This window comes from Tachysurus vachellii, chromosome 17 (assembly GCF_030014155.1).
Source record: "Tachysurus vachellii isolate PV-2020 chromosome 17, HZAU_Pvac_v1, whole genome shotgun sequence".
Classification (NCBI taxonomy): domain Eukaryota; kingdom Metazoa; phylum Chordata; class Actinopteri; order Siluriformes; family Bagridae; genus Tachysurus; species Tachysurus vachellii.
In genome coordinates this window covers 1,327,501-1,345,909 of record NC_083476.1, presented here as the reverse complement: position 1 = coordinate 1,345,909, position 18,409 = coordinate 1,327,501, and the positions used below count along the sequence as shown (strand labels likewise).

General features: G+C 40.7%; 1 protein-coding gene across 1 annotated transcript in view; it reads right to left on the bottom strand.

Moving 5' to 3' along the window:
- Nucleotides 1-1,810: 1,810 nt before the first annotated feature.
- The window catches only part of LOC132860493 (potassium/sodium hyperpolarization-activated cyclic nucleotide-gated channel 1), a 103,609-nt gene continuing 87,010 nt past the window's right edge, over nucleotides 1,811-18,409 (bottom strand). Inside the window, exons 7-8 of the mRNA XM_060891721.1 lie at nucleotides 14,454-14,618; nucleotides 1,811-2,700 (exon numbers count right to left, since the gene is read on the bottom strand). Of these exons, the coding sequence (XP_060747704.1) occupies nucleotides 1,811-2,700; nucleotides 14,454-14,618 (1,055 nt within the window). The remainder of the gene's footprint in view (nucleotides 2,701-14,453; nucleotides 14,619-18,409) is intronic.

Here is an 18,409-nt window from a genome sequence, read left to right as displayed (position 1 = left end):
TTTATCGTATTAAACTGTTTATTACCGCTATAATTGACGATGATAATCGACACCAGGAACTGACGTGCTTTAACGGCGTTCCACAACGTTATGTACGTGTAACTATAAACGGAGAAAAGTATGACGTGTTGTTGTTTAACAAATAAAAACATCGTTGCCGGGGAAATGGCGTCAGCGTGGTAACAGCATTAAGACGGGGCTCGGGATCGGTCGGTTATTTTCCTTAAAAGACGCCGTGACGTGAAACTGTGAACGTGATTCTCTTACGAAGGAAAAAAAAAACAAAACACAACAAGTGAATGCATAGCGATATACAGAGTAACAGAGCGGACCGCTTGAGCGTAATACTGACGTGAACAAAAACAAAAATAGCCGGTGGAAGTCAGTGCAGTGTTCAGCTTACAGTTACGATAAGCTTCTTATCGCTCGTGTATATCGACGTTCTATAAATACGGGGCCCATTTAGTAACGTCGTCCTGAAATAAGTGTGCTTTTAGACTACAAAAAGCTTTTTGTCCCATCATCGATCTCTCCTTGCTGCTGATCTCCAGTCTGTAAAGATCACTGCAAGCGATCTCTCTGGCTATTACAGCGATCCTGAAATCCTGTATGGAATAAACCATCACCATCACGCCATGGTTTGCATTAAGGTTCGTGTGTCTCTAATAATGATAATGATAATGCTTGATTGGTGTGACTTTTGTACATATGCATATATATATATATATATTTATATATATATATATTTATAGAGAGAGATTTCTATTTATATTGATGTGTGTGAGATCCAGGCTTCAGACTGGTAAGACATTGCCATGTTCGAGAATGCACCACACGTTATTCTGCGAGGACTAACTCTACAAAACTATTTACAACACACATATAGTTTTGTCTTTATATCACAGTCTATTGCATAATGGTGATAATCTTTAGTTTATAAATATTATAAATGTACACACGTCATCGTGTCCGTCTCAGAAACCAGGGGTAGAAAAGAATCCACCTGCATCCCTGCTTCCTCTTTACAAATAATAAACAGGTGAAAAGAATAAAATAAAGCAAAGGAAGAAAAAAAATCAGCAACTTTGATTTCCTTCGATCCCGTAACACTGCCGCGGTCTTAACACTACACCTCAGTTACCGGACCGTCGTAGAGCTGCTTTTACTTTTACTCGCTCTTTCCTCCTCGTAATCTCCGTCCACTTCGTTTATATATCCGTATCGATGAACGTGTGCTGCCTTTTTTTTGTTGTTTTTCTCGAGCGCCAGTATCGGTTATGTGTGTAGGTTTTTCCACAGTGATGCCAAAAAAGCTGCTGATTGCTGGACATGTATTTGAACGTCGTCTCAATAAAAAAAAAAAAAAAAAAAGATTTAAATGAAAAACAGCTTTCCAGCCTTCACGTTTCATTCGTGTTACAAAAAAAAAAAAAAAAACCCAAACAAACAAGAAAAGAGAACAAAAAGAGAACAAACAGCTCAGAATCCCCAACATGTCCATCATATATACATATCAGAAAGGAAGACTTGCATTTATACTAGTGTTTTCCCGCCTGTTTTCATATAGGCAGTGCCAAATATTCTAGATTTACACGTATATATTTGTATAATATACATTCTTACGTTGAAGGGTAAAGGTTTCTAAAATAGAATATAATACAAGGGCAAGTCTGTACAGGAGATCTATGAGGTTGGTTGGAGGAAGAAACAAAAATACTCGTCTCTTTTTTCTCCATAAAAATGAAGCAAAATCATTATTTTAAAAAAATCAATCAATAAATAAGTGAAGAAGAAGAACAAAAAAGAAAAATCATAAATTCGACGCAAACCGCAACTTGTCTTGTTCAGTCTCAGTGCCGCTGTTCAAGATGGCCGACTCTCTCCTGGATCCCATGGGATCTCTGTGCTGGACTGTAGAGGGCGCCGCTCGCACCGGTGGAAGCGCACCTGATGACATTTGTCGGAAAAGCGCCACCCTCGGAGGGACAGTGGCACGAATGGCGCCCTGCTGTGAGGCGGAGCCAGGGGCTTGTGGGGATGGGCTCACTGCAGGCTGGATAGATGCCAAGGATTCTCCGGACGATGGATGTTGCCTAATGGCTAGTGAGGTTTCGTGAGGCAGCGAGGGCTGAGAGGCCGAAAGATGGCGCACGTCCCTGCTAAGACTGCTATGAACCTCGTTTCTTTGCGGGGACGACTGCTGCTGCTGTTGCTGCATCGTTACGGCCGACAGCTGGGGCACGAGAGACAGCTGCGAAGCCGTGGGCGATCCGTACTGGAAGGTTCGGCCTGCCGTGAACGAGCAGGGAGACATGACACCTCCGGGCGTCGGCTGCTGCTGTAGGGGCGTGGCCGGGTTGCCTGGCGACGAGAAGGCCACGCTCCCGGCTAGGCGAGCTGCGGGGATGATGGATGCCGAGGTGCTGTAGGTCATGGGGGCCATAGGGGTCATGGGTGAGGATTGCGCTTGCTGCTGGAACTGGCTGTTTGCAAAAGGAGGCTGAGCTGGAGAGTTAATGATGGAGTTTCCGGACATGGGCGTCGAATTCGCCCCTGTGACCGACTGCTTCCTCTCCACCATCATCACCATCTCCCGGTCCTGTCGGATAATCTGCTTCAGAAGCTCGTTCTCCTGCGTATTGAACACGCCGGCATTCAGGTCCTTCTGGAACTTCTGAAGTAGGAGGGAATTCTTCTTCCCTAGAAAGAACAACATGTTAGCTAGCTACAAAGCACACCATGCAGCATATGAAATAGTACAGCATATGAAATGGAAAACAGTGGAGATGTAATGGAGACACAGGGCCAACAAAGGGAGGACTAGCAAAAACAAAACGCTAAGAAAATTTGATGTACCTAAAATCTTCTGGCGTGACTAACTGAACCCTATGTTCTCATATGTTCTCAAGATCACATGCACAACACACACCTTAGCGTTGACTTATCCATGAGAAGGCATGGTCCAATGGGAAAATGTTGACGTTGGCGCCTTCCTTACTTAATTAACCCACTAGATTGGCTTTATTTCAATCAACGGATGAATGACTCTGACATTAAACCTCTGGTGTATTGGCTGAACTGTCCATACAGATCCATGAGCGACCATTAAGACCGAGCTCATTTGAAGTCTGTGACATGCAGCCATTAACCGAATATTAGATTTCGACTGCAATGAAGACAAACAGCACACGAGACATTTCGGTCAGACGTTTATGTACGTCCTTCGATACCCCGACAACATGGCAGAATGCTGAACGTCTCCCATAATCACAGAAACGACTTATACACATAACTCGACTGAGTAAAGATAATCCCAAACCGTGTCAGAGCTCTCAAGACCCAGAACCTTCTTCAGTAGGAGGAACTGTCAGAAACGAGGCACTCGAGAAATCAATTCTGGTGACAAGCATCGATCAGACACTGCTTGCGAGGAGGTGTAGAGAATGCGATTGGTTATGAAGGGTTATTTAACACGCAGTGTGTCACAGTGGATGATTTGAGGTTGACGGTGTGGGGATTCGATTATTATTATTATAGCGCGTAACTACTGTAGCGCTCTCTTTGTCTTACAGATATATTTCTCTTTAAAAGCTCCAATAAATCACTAATCTTCTCCCCAGGTATAAACATGTCCATTTTCCACCCACTTTCTGTGACATAAGAGCAGGATGAAGGCTGAGACATCTTTCCAAAAAATTCTTCTCAGACAAAGATGGCAACTGCCTTATTTTGGATACGCAGACTACAGTTGGTGTCTTTCTCATACAGAAACCAGGAAGAGTTACACATAAGCATCGGTCTGATTGACAGGATGATGGCACGTCCCAGCAAGAGAACAGGGACAGTTATGCAAGCTTGGACACTTGGTTGACATTTAAATTAAAGTTAAATGTATAAAAGTAGTAGTCAACAAGATCTTTTCACTCAGATGAGTATTTGGTCAGCACACACACATGAAACACCAACATTCCTTCATCCACATACAGATCAGGCTGGTCCACTCTGGCTTGCTTTTACCCCTGGCCACAATAGACTGTGATACTAACCAGGTCTTATCCCAGGACTCTTAGGGGCTTTTTACACCTGGTCACTTCATGCGTTTTCTGTGATCCGATAGCTACCCGATGGTAAAAAGACCAGGTCTAAATGCCCTCTGATACGTTTTGGAGACGGATATAAATCCGACGGTACAAACCCCTTCAGGAGGTGGTCTGGGACGTGTTTCAGATGAAACTGGACAGGTGTAAATGAATGTGGTTGTTCAAGCCACATACGTCAGCGCTATACTCCTCCCAAACAGAAGTACGTCACAGGTGATCTTTCACCCAGGTGTCTCATCGGGTCTTAAAATGCGCTGCTGCTGTCAGCGAAAACGCAGCAAACAGTAAACGCTGTTTTTTGTAGCATAAACGTCGTAACTAGTTTTTTCGTCTTCTTTTTGATTGTGTTCTGAAAACCGCATACACCAAAGTGTGTTCCGTTACAATTACCCCGGAAATGAGGTAAAATATATTAGGATTTTGGGCGGGAGTAGAAAGATCGGATCGATATCTGATTCGCCGAGACGCGTTTATGTGGTCTAATGTAAATGGAACAGTTTTAACAAATCAGACAGTTATCGGATCAGAGACAACACACGAAGTGACCGGGTGTAAAAAGGCCCTTATTTAGTGGGATTTACTCAAATCTTTCCTCATCACTCAGTTCTGTTTATCTTTACTCTTCCACCTCTATACTGGATACTGTAATGATTTATAGTCCCAGGGTCACCCAGAGGAGGACGGGATTTACGTTGAGTCAAGGTTTCTTTTCTTCCTCATGTCACCTAAGCTGTTTTTTCCTCACCAATGTCATCTCTGGCTTGTTCATTATGTATGAAAATCCGATTTCTGTAAAGCTGTTTTGTGACGATATCTTCTGATAAAAGTGCTTGGACCCCTGACCGATCTCTAATGGGCTCTAGAACAAAATCATCCTTAAAGGTGGGGTCTCCGTTGTTTGAGAAATGCTTCAGAAAACTGAGTCGGGCCGAAAACTAAACAAAAACAAAACTAACGTGTAGCCAATGAGCAGAAAGGGGCGTGTCTTGTCAGTATGGGCGGAGAGAGTGTTCGGTGCGCATGTGTGACATTAGCAGAAAGCGGTTTTAACATTGACATGGAGGATAAAAACAAAGAAAGAAAGAGAAGAAAGACTTACGATAAGGTAAGAAGTAGGACGTGTTAATATAGGATCAGCTTTCCAGCGCTGGAGAGAACTGAAGGAGCAGGAAGTTGGTCACATATTCACAGATTGGAGTTTCCTGAGTCAATAACTCCTGAGCTAAACACTGTTACTACACAAATAACACCTCTTTTCTATCGTAGTAATGTAGAGACGCAGCTACAACCGTGTTTTGTGTAGTAACAGCGTTTAGCTCAGGAGTTATTGACTCGGGAAACTCCAATCTGTGAATATGCGCACATGCACACATGCGCACTGAACAATCTCTCCGCCCATATTGACAAGACCCGCCCCTTTCTGCTCATTGGCTACACGTTTGTTTTGATTTTTGTTTTGTTTTGAAGCATTTCTCAGATATCAGAGACCCCACCTTTAAGGTTTTAAATCAAATCCTTGGTGCATTGGATCATATTTTTCTCCACAGTTAGAGAAACAAAATCCACTCTAGTTTTTTGGAACACCACCGATTACTGTGTTATAATAAAGTGTGAACTGGTAGCTGTACCCTAGTGAATCTGAGTGTTTTCTGGCCTTGAGGAACCAGCTTTTATGTAAGACCGAAGGCAGCAACAGTGACTCTGATTTATTTCTTTAGATTTGACCTTTTTCGGTTTGCTGAGCGTCATTCAGCCAAGCAGAACTCTTTAATCAGTAGAACTGAGGGCGTAAAAGCTGTTAACAATCAATCTCTCGGCTACGGCCTTCAACGTGGAGGTGGCGTCCTTTCTCTCACCGTTCACCATTCAGTCGTTCATTGTCTGCCTGCAGGAATCTTCTAATACGTCTCTTCCCTTCACCATTACAGTAAAAATATCTGCAGCTAGAGCTGATCTTGATTGTGCAATTCTGCAGCAGCAGATAAAACATGGCTTTGTGATAAATTACACTGTGGGTTGGGATTCTTTCATGAGAGTAACAAAATCAACACTCGTACTCTGGTGCAATCACGTCTGGGTTAATCTGGGTCTGGAAAACTGGACCGCACAGGCGGAGACATTGAAAAATATCCTGTGCGACGGCTAATGCCTCGGCTGGGGAGCGGAAACTGGGAACGAGATCGGAAAATGAACTTTCTTGGACTTTAGAGATCAGAGATCGGACTTTAGATAAAGATTCTTCTACACTTTCTCTGCTGAGAATGAAGGAAGTGTCTTCTGCTGATCAGATGGTATTTAAAAGGTAAATTCTTATTATGCAAAAGATTTAATTTTCTAGAACAGCGGCTCTGACTACGGTGCTGCTGCATATCCCAGGTTTGTATTATTGAATCTTTTCTATAGCAACAGCTCATTCGAGGGTCTGTTATTTAACAAAACCTCTAAATGTTGATACGGTGAAGTTTTCCCTAAGGACATTTTTATTTAACATTCACTTGGCTCTCGGTTGTTGATCGGAGGATCGAGGTTCAAGGCCCAGCACAGCCAAGCTGCCACTGCTGGGCCCTTGAGCAAGGCCCTCAACCCCTCCCTGCTCCAGGGGTGCTGTATCATAGCTGCCCCTGCACTCTGACCCCAACCTCCTCAGTTGGGGTATGTGAAGAAAAGAATTCCACTGTGCTGTAATGTACATGTGGCGATAATAAAGGCTTCTATGTTCTGTTCTATTAAAGGAGATGCAGTGTCTTTACAGCTGCTATAACGTGAGCGACAACAGGAAGTAACCAGTTACGCTGTTGCTCCACATCAAACGCATTTATAAAAGGAATTATTTTATATTTAAATCTGCTGTATTTCATGCGATCGGATGTGGATCAGATTAGTGATGATCGTATCTCTGTCCATTATCGTGTTGTGTCTCTGGTTCTTCCTTATTACTTTATATTACCCTGCTGTTGTCACACAGGAGCCATCTGAACGCAAGACATGAGTCCTGCTTGATCAATTAAGAAATATCTCAATAAACAAAGTAAAGTGTTTATTAGCGCAGAAGCTAATTATTAATTAGTTAATCTGGTGCTACTGTCTGTTCTGTACAGTACTTTGTTCTCATGTCTTATTGCATTTTCCACAATTTATATATATATATATATATATCACTAGACTACGGTGAAGCAGTTATCTGGTATCTTTAGGGTTATTTATTAAGATATATATTCGGATAAACAGATGAAAACGTGTCAATAAGCGGAGAAGAGATTTGCAGAGGGTTCTAACAGGAACATTTATCCGGTGTGACAGGAATTAACACGAGCCGGTTCTCGAGGATGATGGGGCATCCCTGGGGACACTGGGGCAGGTTTAGAAAGCGAGACATGTCCTTGCATATCCAAACACATACAGTGTCAGAGTCGGTTCTTTATATTTGCCATCACGGCAGGACAAACACGAGTGGCTGAACTGTGTTAGGTGGAGATCTGGGCCGATATTTGCTTTAGAGAGGTTAAGACTGCCAATTATATATTTATTTATTGTAAATGGGCAATAAGCACGATGTCTAAATGCCTACTGTAAGTATATTAACGTGAGTGTTACAAGGCTGTATTTCCTGTTGCATGAGAGAGCTCCAGGGCTGCAGGTGGCGCCGTTAAGTTTTATAACAAGCTATTTAATATGATATATTTAAGATATTTGCAGTGTAACTATTCACAATCTCAATCAAACATGTCTGCTTTATTTAGAAAATGAGTCGACTCAGAATCAACTACAGGAATCAGAATCGACTCCAGAAAGCAGGAATCGATTCAAACAAGGTTTTGTAAATGCGAGCTGCTAAACTGAGCCAGAGAACATAGCCGTAGCAATGCAAACGTGCGACGTGTGCTGAAGATCTGGACCGGAAAAAAGAAATAAATGAACATTTGATGCAATTTATAAAATTATAGAATGAATCATATGATTATATTTAGTGCCGACTTATTTCTAGACAAAGTCTTGCTGTGTGAAACAGTGTGTCAGTAACAATGATGGTTTGTTTTGTCACGATCTTCATGGTTTGTGTCATTCTACTCCAAATCTTCCATGATATGAACCAGAACAATGGACAGAAAATCACAGAACATTTCGAATCTAGCTACAGCTGAAATTCTCTGATCTACACAGCACGCCTTCAAGAAAAGAAAAAAAAACTCACTAAAGACTACAGCGAAGAGAAAATCCAGACTTACATGATGGAGGAAAATACTTTTGAAGGAAGCGTGAACTCTGTGGATGAGGAGTTAAACAGAAACACGTTACTGATGTGGAACATGAGCGGAAGACTAACGTGGGTCACACGGCATCTGAGTTCCTGAAGAACGAGGCATTTTATCCGCTTTAGAGTCCGCTGACATGTTCGATTACTGCACTTGCTGCATGAAGAAAGATTCTGTAGCTTCAGGAGATGAGTTCTGCTTTGTGTGTGTGTGTGTGTGTGTGTGTGTGTGTGTGTGGTTAGCTAGCGTTTACTTTTACACGTTCAAACAGTCCGATACTGAAAGACGTCGATAAACCTAGCGTTACTGCGCTAATGAACAGATGATGCTAAACAACAGCGATCTGCGATCAGCGGCAAGCAGAAGCAAAGCAGACTGCAGGCTGTGCTGTGGGACAGTATCAAGAGGAGGAACTACTTTGAGAGGAGGAACTATTGTAAAAGGAGGAAGATCTTATACGAATCCAGTGTCTTTATCAGAGACGTGACTTCGGTCTCACTACAGAAAACTTCACCACGAATGACGACACACTTTAGTTGTTCTGTCGTTACTATAGAAATGATAACAAATTAACACGAGGGTTCGTTCTAGAAAAATGACAGAGGGGGAAAAACACCCTCCTGATGAGTCCTGACTCATGTTGTACTGTGTACTTGGACAATCTTTAGACGTTACCAGTGTTACCATTAGGAAGGAATCTTTGTAGAATCTTTTAAAGAAATAAAAGTCGTGAATTTGTTAATTACTCCCAGCCGTGCTACTTGACTCCACAGTTTGACGGTCTGCTTGTCGTTTTCTCTCTGTTTCTCTCTCAGGGCTCGTTGGCGATGATTAGTTCCATGCCTCTAGCTCTCACTCGTTCCCACGACCCACTTGCCGAGATTTTTGTCTGTCAGCTTTAAATGAAACTTTCGGGGGCGTTTTACGGCGTCGTATTAAAGCTCCGGCACTAAACCAGGTGCTTCTTCTCTACACCTCCGCTGACGATTAATAACAACAATATTAATAGTAATAATAAGTCAATAATGCGTTACGAGTGAACGATCCCTGACTTTTGTGTTGTGATGATTTTTTGTTTGCTTTTTTGCGTGTAAGATGTTGCATTAGGAAGCGATGATAAAACCATGATGAACAAGACGGAGCGCTGAGGATGAAGATGGAAATCATAGAAAAATAGCATCATGCTGACTGTCGCTAACAGAAACGATTTCTTAACTAAAGCTTCGGTTATTCAGAACGTTACATGAAGCATTGACTGGATTTCTGTACTGTGCTCTAGATAGACAGATCATTATATACAAGCTGTTTATACTGAAATAAGACAAGTCAAAAGAGACGTTTCTTCTGCTTTCTGAGGTAAAGATATAAAATAAAATGTATATCAGGTCAAAGAGGTTGTTGATGGTTTTTTCTGGCTTTTGGAAGTTCGACTCTTCTTCTCAGATTTTCTTCCTTTTCCTCCTGACACACAGATCTGAAGTGAATTTAAAAGTTTCTGATGTTTGGGTTCAAATGAATAAGCAGCGAGCGCTCAGTTCGGTCCGATCGACATTTAACGTGTTGAACCAATTAATGTTAACCAATTGAAGTTACTGAATGAAATACATACTGTAAAAATCTCTAAAAGTCTCCAAAGGCATTAAACACAGCAAACTTACAGTACAGTGAAAATGTCAGGCACACGGAGGTAGACAAAAGTGTCTGTAAAAGGATTATATTATAAATGTTTGTTTAATAAAACAAACAAAAAAATAATCCACCGTCTTTCTGCACGGCCGAATGAATAAAATCCACGTACAATTCTCTGATCTGATCTGATCGCTTCTGGAGGATTAAATCATGACAAAAAAACTTCCCGTTTGTTGTCCGTCAATTTTTTGACGATTTTTTTTAACCGTCCTGTAAATGCTGAATATGACGGCAAAAAATAGTCTAACGAACAAAAAACAAAAAACAAACAAAAGCTAGAGTTAACGGGTTTAGTCTTGAACCGAACGAGCCGACGTGAGTCAGAAACAGGACTCTTTTGACTTGACTGCCGTTAAACTGGAACTCTACAAGTCCTAATATAAACCTTCATCATCTACTTCAGTGACATGAATGGACCCCAAACAGAAAAAAGACCCCAACACACCGAGGTCTCGAGTGCGTAAGCGCCCGCCGTCTGTGCGTACCGTGTTTCCCATGATGCTTTAAGTTTGTGGAGTTTTTTTTTTATAGTATTATTATTATTATTGTTATTATTATTATTGAGATGTGGGATTGTATCAAGGAATTTACCTGCTGCCTAATCTTCGGCCAGGACACTCTTGAAAACGAGATGAGCTCATCTCAAGAGGAACTCCTGGTTGAATAATTTTTAGATAAAAATACATACATTGTGATCAGTCGTGAAATCATCATTCTGCTCAATGCATGGTCAACTTACGGCTTTTAGCAAATATCACTTTTCTCTTGCGTTGGATGGAACAAGCATTCGCAGTCCAAAAAGAAAGAAAGAAATCGAATCAAATCAAATAAATCAATCAATAAAAAAGGAGAACGAAAAGAAATGACAGCACAACGAGCACAGATCATGACCCGGTCTGCAGTTTGTATGAGACAAATCCCCGTGTTTTTTGGGGTTAGACTCGTCCGAATCGAATCAAAGCAGGATGTAATTAAAGCATCGTGGTTGTGCTTGTGTTTGTTTTTGTTTTTTTGTTGTTTTTTTTAATTGCGCTGAGTCGAGCAAAAAAAGGAGGGAAATCGCCGTATTTCCACACGATGCAGGAATTAAATCAGGAAATCCATCAGCAACGTGACACGTGAAGAGATTGAACTGGCCTGATCACGTCAGTGCTTATCTGCTATTGATTGCTTTTGACTCAGACATCACGGTGATGCAAAAGCAAGCCGGTATGAACATGCCTGAGACTCCAAACATCCAGAAAAACAAACACAACAACAGAAAAACCACCAACACAAGCAGTAATGTGCCGTGCCTTGGGACAGAATCGATTAAAATCACCTTCAGAAATAAACACAAATAATATGTTGCTTAAACTCGAGCGGCCGTATTCAGAGTTGAGTTCAGGAGCTGTTTCGTTAATCCACAAAACATATTCGAAAGGATAAAGTCAGAGATCGTCTGACGAAGATTTCACACGCGTGACTATTTACGCCATTATACTGGAAGTTGTGTAACTGGCGGTGTCTGAACAAATAAAGTGCACAACAATCATCTGCGCTGGATCAAGTGCTACGTTAGAAACTTCACAGTGGTGAGTGAGGAAGACACCAGATGCTGCAATGCTACATTCATTATTATTATTATTTATATTACTATTATTATTATTATTATTATTATTATTATTATTTATATTACTATTATTATTATTATTATTATTTATATTACTATTTATATTACTATTATTATTATTATTATTATTTATATTACTATTATTATTATTGTGGTTATGATTATTTCACTGTGTCTTGCTTTTATCTTCATGTTATATCTTAATACATCTGACAGCAGAAAAAAAATATTATTTTTATTAATTATTAATAAAATTATTATAAAGTTATTCAGTCCTTATTTTCTATGCCATTTTCCCCCCACCTGTGTTTAAAGTGTACTTTTAGACAATGTTGAGAAAAATAAACCCTCAGAGGTGTGAAATCCACACAGCAAATGTTAATTCAACGCCCCGTCGGAAATCTCGAAATTCCGAGACGAGAGTAAACTGACCACGATGTCGTAATTTCATGTCGTAACTCTGCGTGCTGATTTTCCAAGATGTGGGCGAGTCAATAATGTAAAGTCAGGACGGATATCTGTGTTTATTTTCTCCATCACTGACCATCCAAAAAAACCTGAAAGAAGCTTCCTCGGCTTTGTCCCCCGAACCCCCTCCCTCCCTCCCTAAACCCCGCCTCTGAACTTCCTGGGACGGCTCGAAGGTTATGTTCTGACTCTGAATACGGCCCATGGAGGTGTTTCTGCAGGCATTGGTGTCATTCTAAGGTACAGAGTATGACAGCCGCATGCTGTGTTAGTAAGAAATTCACATTCTTCTCATATGCTTAGAGGAAAAACGGTATACTTCGGGTTGCCTGGTCACAGTGAACCTGCTGATCATCATAATTTGTCTTAGCTGCTGCAAAAGTAAGAAGTAATTTGTAATTATTACATGCAGCATGCAGTTTGGTCAACATCTGAGGAAACTTCACTAGAATATGACTCATAAATACAGATAAATAAATATAAAATATGATGGAGATCTGATCTCGGATCTTTTTAGATCTGGTACTCATAGCTACTGGAAGGTTTAAGTGGAATATGGTGAGAATTAATCACATTTTCTGGACCATAATTCGTCACTTTGTTGTTAACGTAACGGTGATTTATTCCTGATTATTTGTGTTGTTGATGACAAACATTCCATGAGTTCAAGTCGTTCCCTTCCGCTTTAATCACTAAATGCTAACACAAATGATGCTAACACAAATGATGCTAACACGTTTCATTTCAGAGTGAACGATTGTCCAGAAAATATGATGAACTAACAATAAAAATAAAAGCGCCTTGCAAGTTAAAGTCGCTATGTTAAAAGGTCAAAAAGTTTTTAACAACATTTTTTTTACTATTTCAATTTAAATCCATCATCTGGACGGGGAACATCAAGCCGAAGTCTCGTTAACGTTCACGCCATGACTAGAATAAAATGAACTGAAATGAAATGAAATGTGAAATGAAATGAAACGTGAAATAAAATTACTTTTAGAAATGTAAAGATTTCTGTTACAAATCAATCTGAAATGACTTTAAGTGCTGTTGAAGTCAGTGGTGTTGTTTTTGTATCGTTTTCATGTCGAACTGTAACGTAACGAAACATCGCTACAAACTGAGCTGCAATTTATTTTAACAACAAGAAAAAAGTTAAAAAAAAATTTTTTTACTTCTAAATCCAAGCAGCTGCATGCAACATTTGGTCCTTTGTTATGAAAATCCATGCAAAATTATCATTTTTTATAATAAAGTTTTTAAAAAAATTGAAAAAAAAAATGAAAATGAAAAATTATTTGGCGATAAAATCGATCTGACGGAAACTTTTAATATGAAAATCTTTTTTTTTCAAAGATGAGCTGAAAATAAAAGCTAAAATTGAAAAATAAAGTTAATTACAATAAAGTTCTGGCGACGTTTGGCTGAATTTCTGCTCAATTCTCTTCGTTCCTCATGAAAACGTCCAGACGTGATCCGTTTTACGTTCGTTTATTTAAAAGCAAAATGCAGAAAAACGTCTCGCTTTTAAAACGACGTTTTATAAAAACAATTTTTTAACTAATATAAATAACTTCTTTATAATTCTTTAACTAAATTTATAGGCATAAAAATGTGTTTTACGATGAATCCGAATAAAACCGAGTCTGTATTAAAATGAACGAATGAATGAAAAACAGCAGATTTTTACTAACGCATAAATAAAACGATGTAAAAAATATCAAATTTAACACAAGCACGTAATTACAATCTGAAATGAACGTGTGAATGAAATTTGGATTGAACTGAATCAATCTGAAGTTTTTATTATTTTGCTATTTTCCAGATTATAAACATGATTTTGTCGAACTTTAGTTGAGGTTAAATCTCCAGAATTGATGCTAATATAAACAGATCAAAGTAAATTTTCAGAATTATAAGTGTATGCTGTGGTTGGAGTGTGAGATTTCAGGGTAGTGCTCACACACACACACACACACACACACACACACACACACACACACACACACACACACACATATTATTATTTTAATGGTATCCTGTCAAATTTTGTGTAATCTATCAGCGCCACAAGTAAGAGGAGACAGACAAGGGGACAGAAAGGAGGAGAGACAGGAGGAGAGACAGGACAGACAGGAGGACAGACGAGGACAGACAGGAGGACAGACTGGAGGATAGACAGGAGGATAGACAGGCATACACATGCAGCATGATGGCAGACGAGTGTGATGAATGAAACAGACACACACTAAACGAATGAAAATGAAGTCAAGGAAATTCTGTGTGTGTGTGTGTGAGAGTGTGTGTGTGTGTGTGTGTGTGTGGTCTTACCGATACGGTCCAGGCGGTCAATGGCGACGGTCTCGAAGGCGCGGCGCATCATGGGGTATTCTTCCAGCACTTCATTGAAATGGTCGACGGAAAGAGAGAAGAGGCGGCAGTACGTGTCGGCGCGGACGCTAGCGGTGCGACGTCCTTTAGTCAGGAGGCAGATTTCTGCAGGAAACAGGACATGACATCACGTTTTAATCATCGATCATGGAAGCAGTGAAACAATGCATGAAGTGTGACTTCAGAGCACAAAACTTACAGCCGAGCAACGAGCTGTTACATAAATAAAAGTTTTAAAAAACGACGTAGAAACATATCGATGTTACTTTGTTTTTTAGAACTCGACAATTCAAATTTAACTCTGTTTCTGTTTCCTGGTGTAAATAATGCCGATAAAAAGCCTGACAGACCGACAGATTATCCAGATCTGATATTTTAACACACCTAGCATCATATTCTCAGCTAGCCTAGCCTAGCCTAGCGTTTGCTGCTAGTAATGAAGTAGCTGAGATTAATATTTTACAGCCGTAGGTAGAAGCTGTATCTCAGTCTGCTCTCATTAATCAGTAAACACTTTCAGATCGCCGGCGTTTCTTCTCATCTGTGATTGTGTTAAAATGCTAAGCTAACAAGACACCTGCTGTCTGTGACATCAATCATTAGGTAAATCTACTCAAACATTTCTTCAGTTTTAGTTATTAAACATTAACGCTCCGCTAATTGTGCTAACTGAGCAAATAATAAAATAATTTATTTAATAATTAATTTATAACCATTCTGTAACGTCACCCCTTTGTAAATAAATAAAATAAATAAATAAATCAGACTTAGAGCAGGGCCGTGTTCTCTCAACGCAGTCGTTGTCATCACAGAGAGCCGATCTTAACAATGAGTGTGTGTGTGTGTGTATGTGTGTGTGTATGTGTATATATACTGTATGTGTGTGTGGGTTTGTGTGTTTGTGTGTGTATATGTGTGTGTCTATGTGTGTGTGTATGTGTGTGTGGGTTTGTGTGTGTATTTGTGTGTGTCTATGTGTGTGTGTATGTGTGTGAGTGTATGTGTGTGTATGTGTGTGTGCGTGTGTTTGTGTGTGTGGGTATGTGTGTGTGTATGTGTGTGTCTATGTGTGTGTGTATGTTTGTGTGTGAGTGTATGTGTGGGTTTGTGTGTGTGTGTACGTGTGTGTATGTGTGTGTGTGTTTTTGTGTGTGTGTCTGTGGGTTTGTGTGTGTGTGTGTATGTGTGTGTGTATGTGTGTGTGTGTGTGTGTGAGTGTATGTGTGTGTATGTGTGTATGTGCGTGTGTGTGTGTATGTGTGTGTGTACGTGTGTGTGTATGTGTGTGTGTGTATGTGCGTATGTGTGTGTATGTGTGTGTATGTGTGTATGTGTGTGTGTATATGTGTGTATGTGTATGTGTGTGTATGTGTGTGTGTATGTGTGTGTGTGTATGTGTGTGTGTATGTGTGTGTGTGTATGTGTGTGTGTATGTGTGTGTGTTTGTGTGTGTGTGTGTGTATGTGTGTGCGTATGTGTGTGTGCGTATGTGTGTGTGTGTGTATGTGTGTGTGCGTATGTGTGTAACACATTAAATCTCTATATGTAGTGTACTAACATTTATAATTAAAGTTTTGTATCAGATGTATATTGAACTCGATCAGACACTTTCCTTCATGCCCGCGGTGACGTTCATCATTCTGTCTGAGAGTTAATGAGTCTGAAAGCTAAAGGCTGCTCCTGAACAGCTGCACGATGCGTATTTAAGGCAACCAGACATTTGTGTCCTTATCGCTTCGGTTTGCCGACGGTTAAAAATACCACAGACACGACGACGCCATGCTTTCTAAGTTTCCTGAAGTTTTAGACGTGACATACGTGATGTAGCAGTGAAGTGGAGTGAGAGAGAGTCACGTGTAGCATAGAGTAACTTTCATACACAACACAGCTCGACTTCTCCAACCAATCATCCGGAGTGTCTGATAAATCCAGGATTGTTTGTTTCTTGGTTTTAAATCAAATCTTAAAGCGTGGCTTTGTACTAAATGTGTAACGACTCGACAACTCAGCGTTTTTTATTAATAACCACTTTTGTTTAACAGCTCTTTCCTCACAGTGAGCTTTTTGTGCCCCTGAAGTCTGACTCAGAGGTCAGAGGTCTTTTATGTGTGTGTGTGTATGTGTGTGTGTACAGTATGTGTGTGTGTCTGTGGGTTTGTGTGTGTGTGCGTTTGTGTGTGTGTATTTGTGTGTCTGTGTGTGTGTGAGTGTATGTGTGTGTGTGTATGTGTGTGTGCATGTGTGGGTATGTGTGTGTGTATGTGTGTGTGTCTATGTGTGTGTGTATGTGTGTGTGTACAGTATGTGTGTGTGTCTGTGGGTTTGTGTGTGTGTTTGTGTGTGTGTGCGTTTGTGTGTGTGTATTTGTGTGTCTGTGTGTGTGTGAGTGTATGTGTGTGTATGTGTGTGTGTGAGTGTATGTGTGTGTGTGTGTATGTGTGTGTATGTGTGTGTGTCTATGTGTGTGTATGTGTGTATGTGTGTGTGTGTTTTTATTAATAACCACTTTTTTTTAACAGCTCTTTCCTCACAGTGAGCTTTTTGTGCCCCTGAAGTCTGACTCAGAGGTCAGAGGTCTTTTATTACACACTCGAGGGTGTTTAAACATCAAGTGAAAATGGGTTTGTGTGCTTTTTGGGGATTGTAACACGGCCATTTGTGCGAGTGCAGGACGAGTCTGGCGGTCGGATCCAGTCGTGCGTGAGAGTACGAGAGTGCGAGCCTCGAGAGTCACCAGAGCACCGGAGAAGATGCTCGTGTCCTTGTAACATACACACCTTATGTCTTGTGTGTGTGTGTGTGTGTGTGTGTGTGTGTGTGTGTGTGTGTCCGCGCTCTGCAGCTGAGAGCGGGAACACGGTGTACGAGTGCTTTAATGCAGACGCAGCGTTTCTCCAGATGACTCCGGCAAATAACCGTTCCTTCTCTAATTGGTTCATTAGCCTCGAATCTCACTTTCACAGAAACGATAGTGAAGAAACGTGGAGACGGAGAAACACCGCTGAGATAAAACTTTATGACAAGGTTCCATCTGTGGCTATAAACCCGCTCTGTGTCTACAGCAGACCTTCTAACAGCGTATACAGCAGCATATAACCTGAGTCATCACCGGGCAAAACATTACAGAACATTAATTACAATATCTCCAGCGCCCAGGAGGACCATCAGGAGAAGAGCTGAGCCAGACCTCAAAGCCTTAAACTGAGGAATACGACACACTGCCGCATGATGCTGAGGAAACTCATCTGGAGTGTTTTATTCCTCTTGCACTGCTGATTACAACATTATGTTTATTCCAGAATAAAAATACGTGTTTTTTATCCATTTGTGGTTACAATACAAGAGAAAGAGACTTCATGTTGTGTCTAATGTTAGGAGACGTTTAAAAACTAAACAAAACTAAACTTCTGAAGATGTCCTCAAGCCCTGACGCTGGAGACTCCTATAAATGTCAGAGAAACTGTCACCACATCATGTGCTCTTATTAACATGTTTTTCTTCCACCTCGATTCTGTGTGTGTGTTTGTGTGATTGTGTGTTTGTGTGAGTGTGTGTTTATATATGTGTGTATATGTGTGTGTGTCTATGTTAGTGTGTGTGAGTGTGTGGGCATGTCTATGTGTGCGTGTGTGAATGTGTGGGCGTGTCTATGTGTGTGTGTGTGTAGGCGTGTCTATTTGTTTGTGTGTATGTGTGTGTAGGCGTGTCTATGTGTTTGTGTGTATGTGTGTGTATGTGTGTAGGCGTGCCTATGTGTTTGTGTGTATGTGTGTGTAGCCGTGTCTACAGTATGTGTTTGTGTGTGTAGGCATGTCTATGTGTTTGTGTGTATGTGTGTAGGCGTGTCTATGTGTTTGTGTGTACGTGTGTATAGGCGTGTTTGTGTGTATGTGTGT